The sequence below is a fragment of the Pundamilia nyererei genome, unplaced genomic scaffold (assembly GCF_000239375.1).
Source record: "Pundamilia nyererei isolate P.nyererei 1_Seehausen unplaced genomic scaffold, PunNye1.0 scaffold00415, whole genome shotgun sequence".
NCBI classification, from domain to species: domain Eukaryota; kingdom Metazoa; phylum Chordata; class Actinopteri; order Cichliformes; family Cichlidae; genus Pundamilia; species Pundamilia nyererei.
Window position 1 is genome coordinate 171,595 of NW_005187816.1, and position 13,364 is coordinate 184,958.

Consider the following 13,364-nt stretch of genomic DNA (forward strand, 5'->3'; position numbering starts at 1 on the left):
CAGGTGTTAATGGGAAGACCTGGTTAAAGATCTCAATACTGTTTTCAATTATACACTGTTTTGTGATCACTGCTGTTGATATATTTGTGTGGGCTGAGATTTTACTTTCAAAGAAAACACAGTAATGATCAGATAAGGCCACATCAGACACAGCAACCTTTGAAATGCTCAGGCCCTTGGATATCAGTAGGTCAAGAGTGTGTCCTCTATTATGTGTGGCCTCTGTTACATGCTGAGTCAGCCCAAAGTTGCCCAGAGTGTTACTCAGGTCTTTAGTCCCTTTGTCCTGAGGGTCGTCCACATGGATGTTAAAATCCCCAACAATAATTACACAGTCGAAATCAACACAGATCACAGACAACAGTTCACTGAGATCATTAAAAAAGTCAGTGCAGTATTTGGGAGGCCTGTGAACATTAAGAAACACAACTTTGGATGGGGCCTTCAGCTGTAAAGCCACATATTCAAAAGACTGAAAACTTCCAGGAGATAGCTGCTTACATTGAAATGATTCATTAAAGCTTTGTCAAAGCTTGGAAGGCACCTAAAGAAAGCTCTAGCCGATCCAGGAGAGAAGGACAACCGCTGCCTAAGCGAAAACCTGTAGTGATCTTGTATGTGTCAGGAGTATCGGAACAGTCGTGACACATTTTTTCTAAACACCAGGTCTCTGTGGCTTTTAAACCCCAAAACACGCTGCGTCAAAACTTTGTCCACCCCAAGGATCGGGTCCCCCAACACAAACAGAGTAACATAGTGTACGCTGTTAAGTGCCAGGAGGATTGCCAGGATTTATACATCGGGGAAACCAAACAACCTCTGGTGAAGCCTATGGCACAACACAGAAGAGCTACCTAGTCAGGCCAGGACTCTGCAGTCTATTTACACTTACAGGCCAATTGAATTGTAGACATCCTGGACAGGGAGGAACACTGATTTAAGTCAAGAAGGCCATTTACGTGAAAAGGGAAAGACCATCTCTGAATCAAGGGGGGCCTAAGGGTACATCTTTTGCCATCTTACAATGCTGTGACTGCAGCCATTCCCCAACTCTCTGTGAATGGTACTCATGGCCCTTGATCAGTGGTCCTTGATCAATGGCCATTGATTGATGGGCTTTTATCAGTGACTGTTGATCAATGGTCATAACAATTTGCATATTAATGATCAAGGAACTGACCTCCCAGCCCACTGTTCATTCACTGAGCTAGTTTCAGTTATTGTGCAATTTACTGTTTATGAGGTTGAGGAAACCTGCAGTCAGCTGAGGCTGAAGAAGTCCTTGGATGACTGATGAAAATTTTCTCCCATTGAAAACGCTACGTCCAGATGAACAGAATCAACCTTTTAGGATTTACTTAGTTGGATGACTGAGCATGCATGAAGACAACCACAGTTTTGGTTCTTGTGCAGTCATTTCCCTTGTTGGAGAGTTTAAAAAAATGACGGTCTTGATTTTTGTAAAGGAGTCGCTCTCATGACTCATCAAGTGACACCACTCACTGGCCAAATGGTAATATTGAGGAGGGGCTCAGCATAAAACCACTACCCTTTTTGTTAAAAAGAGCCAGCCAGTCTGATTCAGATTTCTGACAAGTGTTCCTCCTACTGAGAGGAGACATCAGGCAGGATACTGAACACGTTGGACAGATTGACGTTTGGCTTGGATATGGTTTGGTATCCACCCTAAACAGCTGGAGGCACATGTTTAAATCTTGGCTCAATACATTCTTCCCCAAAGAAATTAAAGGAACACTCTGAAAACACATGAGATCTAAATGAGAAAAATAAAATCATGTTGGGTGTCCATACTGATATGAAATGGGTAAGGTTTTAGAAACAAAAAGAAGAAAACAGTTTGATTGTTTGATAAAAATTGTTTGATAAAATTTTCATTTCATTTATTGATTGAAAATAAAAATTAGCAGCCTGCAGAGGCCTGACCTCAAAAACCCACCAAATATCTGAGTGAAGAAATGATGCAGCAGCCTTGTAGCAATTCAAACTGGTACTCACGGTGTGACGTAAAGCGGCAGTTAGACACAGCATGGCGTAAATCTGCACAAACATTTACAAATACGCTTGTACTTCTTGAAGTCCACATATGAGTCACACACAGTGCTCCTGTACATGTTTTAACAAGTTTACACTGTATGTTTGTCTTGTGACTGTGCATGTATTTCTGTGTGTGTGTGCGTGTGTGTGTGTGTGTGTGGGTGCGCAGGTCCACAGGCAGCAGGTGGAGGCTCTTCAGCAGCAGTTTAAACAGAGAGACAGTTTGTAATCAAATGGCAGCTGCTGAGTGAAAACTGCCCTAATTAGAAAACTCTGTTATGCCACACTGCTGACTAGTGGTCAGATTATGTACTGCCCCATCAACTACTGAATGCAGACTGGCATACAGCAGACTGTGAAGTAAAATACAGTCTGTGACTTTGTCTGATGTAAATGTATCACATTAGAAACAGTTTTTGAGTATCCAGAACTGTGAACTATTGTTGCTTATCTGAAATAAAATATTTTCTGACAAAATAGTGTCATAAACTATAGCAATACAAAGCTCAGTATACAGGCCAAAAGTTCAGTTTCTTTCTTTAATTTTTCACCTGTCAACTGTGTCTCATCCTCACTGCTCACTATGAATTTAACCAAAAGTCCTTCTAAAAGCATGCCTTGCTGACCGGAGAGCATCAGTTTGAAAAAATAATTTTTAAAAACCACTCAAAGTTTGATAAATTAGCCTCAAAAGATTTCCTTTGGATGGCAAAATTCCACATTAAGGCTTCAGCAGCATGATCAACATATCTGGTTGAGCCCATTACAGCACATTGTGAATGTCGAGCAAGCAGGAAAGAGAAACTATATACAGACAACCACAAGTAATTAGCAGAGTAGTACGTAGCAGGCTGCTGGACCACAGATATTTATGTTATCACACAGTTTAAACTGGTCTGAATCTACTGTGCACGTGCACGAGTGCAACAGCACCATTTGCAACAATCTGCAGCATGTCAGAATTATCCATAGAGCTGAAAGAATTTCATGGACAAGCAGCCACAAGCAATAATCACCTTTAGATTCACCTCTTCAGATTGTTGAACCTGATTAGAGCCACCTGATCAAAAGCTCATGCACATTCACTCATTTGCACAATCAGCACCGCAACAAACTCATATAAGGCCGACCTTTCTGCTCCGTTTGTGAGGCGTTCATCTCACAAAAAAGGAGATTAAAAAGAATCTCACACTACAGGGCTTTAAATAGTTTCTGATCTCAGCAAGCAAAAGGATGATGGGATTATCAGTGCTGTAACATCTCTCTGCTTACATATTGTGCTTTTGTGCCTGTTCTCACCTTCGCCAAGTGCTTTTTCAGAGAGAATTGACTGTAGTTCAGATATCTTTGTTGATGTCTGTGTCTTGTGTAAAATTCATGCATACTGAGGCATTTTGCATGTGTTCCCAACAACAAATGGAACAATTTAAGAATTCATAGTATTAATCGTATTTAAATGTCAGATAAGAAATGAAAGTTCATACAAGTGGTTTTTATTCCTGGCATTGCAAACTCAACACCAAAACAGTAGATAGCCACTCAGACAAGCTGTGCTTTGAGGTCACTTTTTTCTTAACCAGCTATTAACTGAACAAATGACATTGTGGCTTCTGTGGTACTGTTTTCCTGGTGACTTTCAGACATTCATGTACTCTACAGAGACAGAGAAGGACTCACTTGTGTTGTTATGACTATTCTCCACGCTGCCCTCTGCTGATGCCACTTTCTCTGATAAAGAGAGATTTACTGGAAAGACAATTTTACATCTCAGAAATATATTAAGCATTTATTATTTGAGTAAGTATGCCTAACATGCCATGGAAGACAGGAAATGGACTGAGATACGCAATAATAGATTCCAAGTGTGTATCATGTTGCTGAATATGCTTGTTTTAATGTTTTTTCCCCCCCTTTACAACTTGTTTCTATTGTACAGAAATTCTAGAGTCCACCTTTGTGTCTGCAGTGCAAATCTTGTCAGTATCAAATTATCCAGGTATATAAAGGACTGTTAAGTGGTTATTAAGCACCCCAGCAATAATTTATGTGAAAGGACAAAAGATGATGTCAAAGCACTGACTGACCTCATTATAAGTTAATGTGGTGCAAACTGATATGTTCCCTGTGCCAGTTCAGTCGCTGCACAAACTTGATTTTTACTTCCCAAAATGCATTAGTTCGTCACATGGAGCATAAAAACATGATTTTTTTTTAAAAATTAAATTGCAGCAGCATAGTGTAAATAAGTCAGTTGACTAACATTTAAGCTAACGTTTCAAACTAATACATCAGATCCTCCCCTCCCGTGTCCATTATGTTTGCGTTCAAAAATCAAACCTAGTTGATTGTGAAAAACCCGGCCGAAGGCTTCATAAATGGGGTTTAACTAACCCAGTGATTGACCTCACGATGGCTGCATCTGTCTTTTATATACAGTCTGTGTGTAGAGCTGATCATGACACACATGTAACAGCTAGCATATGTAAGGTGGAGCTGTGGCAACCAGACACACTGTTAGTCACGTGGCGAGTCAAGGCAGATGTGGGTCATATCTGGGCCTTAACATTTATTGTTTTCTGCTTTATAGCGTAAACCAGAGAAATATCACCTACACATACAGTTTCCTTCTGATATTTGAAGCTTTGCATTGAGTTGTAACTCATTATTATGACAACAAGCAAACTCTACACAGAAAGTTCCCAGCCAGATGGTTGAGTAGAGCAGGGCGATATGACCAAAAATATTTATCACGATATACATTTGAAAGTTTGCGATAACGATATAACTGACGATATAATTGACACAAAATACTTCACAACTCCACAATTTTATTAGTGCAAAAAAAAAAGAACCCATCAATGTATTTTCACTTAAACAAGCAGCTGTTTTTTGCATTAAAGTTATATAAAAATGTAACAGTGCAAATGCAAATTCCTTGCTGACAGTTTAACCAAAAGGCATTTCCGGTGGAAATTGGCCGACATATCCTGAGCATAACCATGTATAACATCCACAAAACTTAAAAAGAGGTTATACACACACAATACGCCGCCGTGCCTTTTTCGCCATGTGCATGTGAAAACAAAGGCACTGCGCATGCACGTTTTACCCATGTTCTATCGTGATATTTCATTTTCTTATCGTTGCATGACATTATACCGGTATTATCGTGAACAGTATGATATGGCCCAGCCCTATGGTAGAGTCAAACTCAGGTCCTTCTTGCTGTGAGGCAATAGTGCTAACCACTGTTCCACTCAACTTTGTAACTTTGTAGAACTTTTGGAGCCTTAGTGATCTCCGTAGAAGTCCACATTTTCACCAGTTTTGTGCAGAACCAGATCAGATGCGTGAGAGCAGCAAAGTTCATGGCAAATCCCCTCTTTCTAATAGATGTTTTCAAAGTTTCAAACAACTTAAAGAGCCACAGTACATTTCAGAGCCACACGACAAAAATGTGTACATTAACTACTTTAATTAGAAAAGAGTCACTGTCTCACAGCCCATTAAAATGTGTGTTCACGTGTGAGTCTGTCAAAGTCCACTACTAACCAATAACGCTTTTTTATAATCATAAAAACAATCAATCACAGATACGTTTGTCTAAAAGTTTCTTTAACAACCACAGGTTTTCGTGTGGGTCGTGCGTTCTAACATAAAAGCTAATCTTGTTCCCGTGACTACAGCATATAAAGAAACTCAATTTACCAGCAAATTTGATCATATTTAACATATAAATGAAATATGTTCTGATGCAAGCTACACAAAGGGCTGTAGGATCCTCACTAATGATGTGTTAGGTCAAATAAACTAACCAACCCTGAAAAGAAACAGCCTGTCAGAGCCTCCAACCCTAAAGAAAACAGTAGAAAAGCACCATGCAGTTTAAGTGAGTATTCATTTACACCAGCTAGAGTATGCCACAGGTTAAGTTGATTTGAAGCATTGGCTGATCAGTGGAGGATCTTTTGGTCCCCACAACAGCGAATCAAAGTCAGTATCAGCATCCTTATCTGCTGTCACCTTCTCTTCTCTCCTGCTCTTCATCTTGTGTCCTTTGCCTGAAACCAACTGTCCAGTTAGGCTCTGAATCTCCTGTAGGACTGTCCTTATGTCCAGTTCGTGCTGCGAGGCTTTCAGAGTAGCCCTGTTAAATGGAAACGTCCTTATGAAGTCTCCAACCTTCACTGGTGGAATATTTTGTCCATTCCCTGTGGTTTTCTCCGCAGTGATCCGAACTGGCTTTGTGCTGTGAACGTTTGAAAAGAGTCAATTGTCATCCCTTTTTAAAAAATTTTAAAGGTTCTCAAACTGGCTTCAGTTTTATGAATTTCAAGGCATAAAAATGCAATTTTCACCAAAATTGTAAAATATTCCAAGTCAGAAGTAATTTAAGCAATAGTAATAGGTCAAACTTTCCACTTTTAAAACCAACGATTTGTTCTTCGTTTGACATTTTGCAAATTTACAGTACCTGTAAATGTTTGGGAGCTTCCAGGACGCAGCAGGCCGTGTGAACGCTTCCTCACTCTCCTGGGTGTCAGGTGTCAAAGAGGAAACGTCTGTCTCTCCTGAGCGCTGCCTCTCAGCTTCAGTTTCAGAGTTGTCATGGTTTGTAACATCAGACCTGTAAAGAGACCCGTTGTTCATGAGGTACGATACAAGAGGCTGACGAGACTGTCTGTTCAACGCTGACTCATTTGTCCTTGAATCCTGGCCCAGTATCGGGTTTTGGGTCTGGTTGGTGTGGAGTTTGATAGCACTGGTGTTAATTATTCTGCATCTAGCTTCACGTATCTTCGATAATTCAAAAGGGGGAAGGCATCTTTGGTAGTTGGCTTCAAGGTCACGCTGTTTAAGCTTACCCCGTTTTGTCTTTTCAGGCTGATGAGACGTTTTTAGCAGAGGGAGAATTTGAGTGTGCGAGCCCTTGTTACCTCTCTTTTTCTTCTGATGGTTTAACGTTGAGAGCACAGGTGCAGACGGGTGGTTCACCTTAAAACAAGGTTGCTTGTACCTATGTTTCCGATAAGCTCTGTCTCTTAAGCTGTCGGTCGATGTGTAGTTCATCATATCAATGACATCACTGACTAGCTTTTTCTTCACTGAAATATCAGCTTGGCAGTCCAGTGTGAGTGCAGGGCTGTAGTTGACCTCCAGCAGCCAGGGCTTAAACTTGGCATCTATGAGGATGTCAAATCCAAACAACTCCACACAATTAGGACAGGAGGGCACTGATGTAGCAATGGCGAGGAGGGTCAGAGTGACGATGTTGTTGATCCTCTGCCACAGAAGCAGCTCGTTGATCTGTTGACTGTGGAGAAAATGTCTGAATTTGCTCATGGTCCACTTACATCCCCGACCCACTCTTCCTTTTTCAGTTTTGTAGAAGGGACCGAACTTGTTGATGCTGGTGTTAGTGAGGTGAGCATACAGGTTATGCAGAGATGACAGGTTGAACTTCTCAGTGGCAAAACGCACCAGGCCTTCTTGATGAATGTACACAGTCAGTGGATGAAAGCTCTTCACACACACATAAATCCTCAAGTCAAACTTGTAGCCGGAGATCAGCAGAGAGCTGCTAATGTACCTCTGAATGACAACAGAGCAATCATAAACCAAGTCCTTAATATCCTCGAAGATGAAGATCCCTCGGCCTCTGGAGAGATCCACAGGCTTAACTATCCAGTAGACCGATGTTCCTCTGGCCAGACGCAGTCTGTTGTACTCAACCAGGAAGCAGGTGTAGTCATTGGGGAGGATGAAAGTGGTGGGACTGAAGTCATAGAGAGCTGAACCAAATGTTGCTTTCATTCTCCTCAGGTTGCGTGCCAAGCAATCCTAAAGAAATCCGAAAGAAATGCAAATAATTCATTTGGTATAAATTCAGGTTTTCTTTTTAAAAATTACTTTGTTGAAAATGATGTAAAATCTTCCCAAATTAACTAAAACTATCAACAGAATGTGAAGAGACAACCACTGACTTTATATCACAAACATTTATGTGGTGTGCTGAAGATATTTCAGAAGTTGAAGTCAAAGGGCGGTAGATTACCACTTTGCACTACAGGATCATGAGAAAGTGAATCAATACAACCTGTATTTAACAAAGAAAGTCATTAAGAATGTTGTTAATTGCATTTTCCACCAGAAAAGACGAAGCCTGTTCAGGAAATAAGGGCAGGGAAAATAAGAAATATCAAAGAGAACAGCACATCTGAAACTCAAACACTGGTATAATGCTGACCCCTGGTGATAAAAGTTTAATCAGCAGAGGGTAACGACAAAAAGTACATTTCTAACGGACCTGTTATGCTCTTCCTTGTTGTTCTCATGTACATACTATTACACTTGGTTGAAGTTTCAGATGAAGTGAGCGTATGTACAAGTAGTCAGAGTCTACTAATCATCCATTTACAATTTTTTTTCTTTAATATTTTGCATTCCTGCCCGGATGGCACAGTGGTAGAGTAATTACCACGGACCCTCACTGCAGGAAGGTTCTAGGTTTGAATTTCCTGGCCCAAAATCATGCTTGTTAGTTGAACTGGTTGCAGATGTGTGAATCCCAGAAGTTATGCTTTGTGCTTTTCCAACATTTCAAGCACTGACACAAAAAATTTTAAACAGCTCAAGAGCTGAGTTTTGTTGTACGAGAGTCGTTTACATTTCTCGACTTAGGAATGAGATTCAAATGAAGAGTTTCTTTTTCTGGTAATATGTCTGTCATGACATGAAGTTTAAAAAAAAAAATCTATGTAGACGTGCACCTTGCGTGTGATGCCAACAGTTTTAGGATGGTGGTTGAGGCGTTGCCACGGCAGCAGGTTGTGATATTGTGAGGTCTGAAATAAAGAGCCTCTCCAGTAAAGGTTCCAGTCTTCCTCCTCACGCTCTCCTTCATTATACTCCTCCCAGCCTCGCTCCAGAAGCACCTCCCTCACCAGCTCGGGGCCTCTGTCGTGCAGTCTGAACACCAAGGATGCAGCCATGCAGCATCACCCACTATAGATACAACAGAATAACGTCAGAATTTTATTGTAACTTAATTTAATAACCTAAGTTACATTAGCATTTTAACATTTATAAAATTGGAGGATGTGGTGTGATATAAAAGGAAATTTAGCATGATAAAGTGCCATATAGGAGAAATAGTCATCACTTTATCAAATATTGGCAGACCATAAAATGTGCACTGATATCATCCAAAAAAAAAACAACAACATCCAAATGCATCGCAAAAACATAAGAGAACCTAAAAAAAATAGAGCTGTTTTCCTAAAACACTAACAGTTTAAGTTTTCCAGAAAGTTTTATTTACATTTCATCAAAAGGTGTCATGTCCAAAATTATTCATACCCTTTACAAACTGTCACAGTCTCTGGGAAAATCCAAAGTTCTATATTATTCCCAAAAATCCAAGATGTTCTAAAGCATCCTAAATACCCTGATTAATTGGGAATAGTTGTTTTAATCAGCTCAACAGGTGAAAAAGAGCAGTTCTCTGCAGTTGGCTTGTGGACAGTCATGGCTGGGACAAAGAAGCTCAGGGAGGACCTGCGGCTTTGCATTGTGGCTGTTCACAAGTCAGGAAGGGGCTACAAGGCCATATCTAAATGTTTTCAAGTTCCAGTGGCTACAGTGCAAAGTATTATTAAAAAATACAAGGTGTTCCACACTGTGGAAAATTGCAGAGGACGTGGTTGGAAGCCAAAAATAACACCTGTGTTGGCGAGGAGGATAGTGAGAGAGGTGAAAATGAATCACCACCAAGGCCATCCTGGTGAATCTGTGCTCTGCTGGTGACAGTGTCTCAAGGCAGGCACTCCAACGGACTCTGACACTGCTTGGTTCCATGAATGCAGACCAAGGAGGACGCCACTTCTCCAGATAAGGCACACAAAAGCCCGTCTGGCCTTTGTAAAGGGTCATCTGGACAAAGAAGACGACTTCTGGTCTTCTGTGTTATGGTCAGATGAAATAAAAATTTAATTGTTTGTCCACAATGATGTTTCCTTCATTTAGTGTGAAAAATGAGAAGCCTTCCACCTCAAGGAGACCATCCCCACTGTCATGTGGGAACCTAATGCTTTGGGGGTGTTTTGATGGACCAGGGACCCTAATCGCAGTAAATGGCACCATGGAAGAAAGAGCATATACACTCAACAAAAATATAAACACAACACCTTTGTTACTGCTCCCATTCCCCATGGGATGGACGTAGAGAGACCTAAAATTCATTCCAGATACACAATATAACCATCCCTCCCAAATAGTGGTCACAAATCAGTCCAAATGTGTGGTAGTGGGCACATCTGCCATATTGAGATAATCCATCCCACCTCACAGGTGTGCCACATCAGGATGCTGATCTGACATCATGAGTAGTGCACTGGTGTACCTCAGACTGCCCACAACAAAAGGCCACCCTGGAATGTGCAGTTTTGTCTCACAGCAAAATGCCACAGATGCCACAAGCAATGAGGGAGCGTGCAATTGGCATGCTGACAGCAGGAATGTCAACCAGATCTGTCGCCCGTGCATTGAATGTTCATTTCTCAACCATAAGCCATCTCCACAGGCGTTTCAGAGAATATGGCAGCACATCCAACCGGCCTCACAACCGCAGACCTCGTGTAACCACACCAGCCCAGGACCTCCACATCCAGCAGGTTCACCTCCAAGAGCGTCTGAGACCAGCCACCCAGACAGCTGCTGGAACAATTGGTGTGCACAACCAAACAATTTCTGCACAAACTGTCAGAAACCGTCTCAGGGACGCTCAACTGCATGCCCGTCGTCCTCATCGGGGTCTTGACCTGACTCCAGCTCGTCGCCATAACAGACTTGTGTGGGCAAATGCTCACATTCGATGGCGTCTGGCACGTTGGAGAGGTGTGCGCTTCACGGATGAATCATGGTTCACATTGTTCAGGGCAGATGGCAGCTGAGAATGTCCCAGTTCTTGCATGGCCAGCATACTCACCGGACATGTCACCCATTGAGCATGTTCAGGATGTGCTTGACCGGCGTATACGACAGCGTGTACCAGTTCCCACGAATATCCAACAACCTCGCACAGCCATTGAAGTGGAGTGGACCAACATTCCACAGGCCACAATTGACAATCTGATAGACTCCATGCGACGATGTGTTGCACTGCATGAGGCAAATGGTGGTCACACCAGATACTGACCGGTTCTGGGTCCCCAGACCCTCAATAGCGCAAAAAACTGCACATTCCAGGGTGGCCTTTTGTTGTGGGCAGTCTGAGGTACACCTGTGCACTACTCATGATGTCAGATCAGCATCCTGATGTGGCACACCTGTGAGGTGGGATGGATTATCTCAATATAGCAGATGTGCCCACTACCACACATTTGGACTGATTTGTGACCACTGTTTGGGAGGGATGGTTATATTGTGTATCTGGAATGAATTTTAGGTCTCTACGTCCATCCCATGGGGAATGGGAGCAGTAACAAAGATGTTGCGTTTATATTTTTGTTGAGTGTATATCGGACAGGTTTGATTACACAGAGCTGCCAGATGTGCCAACTCAAATCTGCGTCAAAATATAAGCATCCATTTGCTTGGCATGTTGATCACAGGCACACCAGTGAGTTTGTGAGCAAAATTACTAGATTTTGAGTGGGAAAATTTCCACATCCTTTTTGTATCTTCTGTATTTAACTACAGTTCAAAGGTTTCAAACAACGTTGAGCTGCCACTTAACAGTTTATCTCTTGGCTGGACACTCAGCACCTTGTGTGTAATCCAAAGCATTTACACGCTAAATCTGAGACGCCCAAACAAAACCGACACTTTGTCCACCGTCTGCCAAGAAAGAGGGATCAGACTGAAGCTCCAGTATGCCAGCTTACCAATAGGCTCCTATTTAAAAGGGGGACAATGCTGCATTCCAGACTTTGAAAACCTCTCAAAAACATTTGAACATATGATTGCTTCTTCTCACACAAAACAAAAACAGTGGCAAGGATATTTCCTCACAATGTTTGCAGCAAAGGACAAAATGCAAGAAAGTCTTCATCTGCACTGCTTAAAGAAAATGCACTAATGGATGAAAATTGAATATAAATGTCAAATTTACTGAGCTTACCTTTAAACTGAGTTGACTTTAAAAGCCGTTGTTTCCTGACAGATAAATGAAAGGTAGGATGCAAAAGTCTTTCTTCTCTGATCACGTTACCCACAGCTTAATACCGACAGGCTTCCTGTTCTCTTAGCTCCTCCTACAGACCAAACTAGACTCTCAGCTTGCTACTGTTGGTCGTTGTGGATATATGAAGTACATTTAGAATACAGCACTGGATGTCTATGTTCATATTACACAGTCTCCTTTTCAGACTGGACAAACTTCCCCACAATACCTCCATCACTCGATGTCGAGTCATGACTGATCATCATATACAGCTTTTCAAATGTCAATATTGAGCCTGAATCGCTCTAAACTTTTTTGCTTGCCCCTTCTGCTTTTACAAATTTCATCTTTTGATTCTTGCATGTGGCATGATGCTACTGTAGTGTTTCTGTTGTTCATAAGAAGACGACCATGGTGGCAACAAAAGTTATTGCAACACAGATAAATTTGACTACTCTGCTTAGGCAACAGTTGGATTTCCATTTGTACTGAAGCGAGACCTGCAAGACAGAGATGGGGTGGGGGTCCAGAGTCTGTTTCAAGTACTTAAAAAAAAATTGGAAATCATGAAATAAGGATGACTTCAACTTACAGCGGGTAGTGCATTATAGAGCTGGGATCATGTTTTAGGTTTTGAGTGTTTCCATGCTTCACCTTGAGGTTATTTTCTTTCCCTTTAAGGAAAAAGACTAATGGTTGAATAAACAGAACAAATGGCTCAGAAGTGCATTTTTTTGTTTATTGCTGCGCGTAGGTATCCCGATATTTAGCCTGCTCCGGCCGTTTGTTTTAGAGGAGCTGCAATACCAACCATCCTGGGATTTACAAAGGAGTAAAGAAAAATTAAATTAGTAAAGGAATTCATATTCTACTAATGTAAAGTAATCCAAGTCACTCAATGAACACCAACCTGCAGCTGAGCTGGTGGCATTCACGGTTCTATTGTGTCACAATAGAAGTGTTAGAAATTCTTTAAGTCATCATTGTGTTCTAGCAAATCTAAAAATAGTGCAAGTGCATTAACTGATCACCAGTCTGGAGCAGAGCTGGTGGCATTGTGGCTGCAATTTTAAACAAAAGAAAAACAAATAAAAGCATAATCTGAAGGAGACACATCCAAAAATCTATCATATCATATTAGAACTCT

At 41.4% G+C, this 13,364-nt stretch overlaps 1 protein-coding gene across 2 annotated transcripts; it reads right to left on the bottom strand.

Moving 5' to 3' along the window:
* Nucleotides 1-5,379: 5,379 nt before the first annotated feature.
* ttll2 (tubulin tyrosine ligase-like family, member 2) lies at nt 5,380-12,253 on the bottom strand. 2 transcript variants are annotated; one of them, XM_005753245.1, is made up of 4 exons: nt 12,176-12,253; nt 8,826-9,060; nt 6,530-7,896; nt 5,380-6,304 (listed from the first exon to the last, which is right to left on the bottom strand). In XM_005753245.1, exons 2-4 carry the CDS (start codon nt 9,045-9,047, stop codon nt 5,983-5,985), a joined length of 1,911 nt encoding a protein of 636 aa, XP_005753302.1. In that variant the 5' UTR covers nt 9,048-9,060; nt 12,176-12,253; the 3' UTR covers nt 5,380-5,982. The 2 variants fall into 2 exon arrangements, with proteins under 2 accessions (XP_005753302.1, XP_005753303.1); XM_005753246.1 differs by lacking the exon at nt 12,176-12,253 and adding an exon at nt 9,779-9,799.
* Nucleotides 12,254-13,364: the final 1,111 nt, after the last annotated feature.

What these genes read in the sequence shown, in the direction of transcription:
- ttll2 (XM_005753245.1), bottom strand. Translation starts at nt 9,047, where the DNA reads ATGGCTGCATCCTTGGTGTTCAGACTGCACGACAGAGGCCCCGAGCTG. An exon ending in CTGTTGGCATCACACGCAAG is followed by an intron (nt 7,897 to 8,825) that starts GTGCACGTCTAC and finishes GGATTTCTTTAG; the next exon opens with GATTGCTTGGCACGCAACCT. An exon ending in AAGCTCCCAAACATTTACAG is followed by an intron (nt 6,305 to 6,529) that starts GTACTGTAAATT and finishes AAACGTTCACAG; the next exon opens with CACAAAGCCAGTTCGGATCA.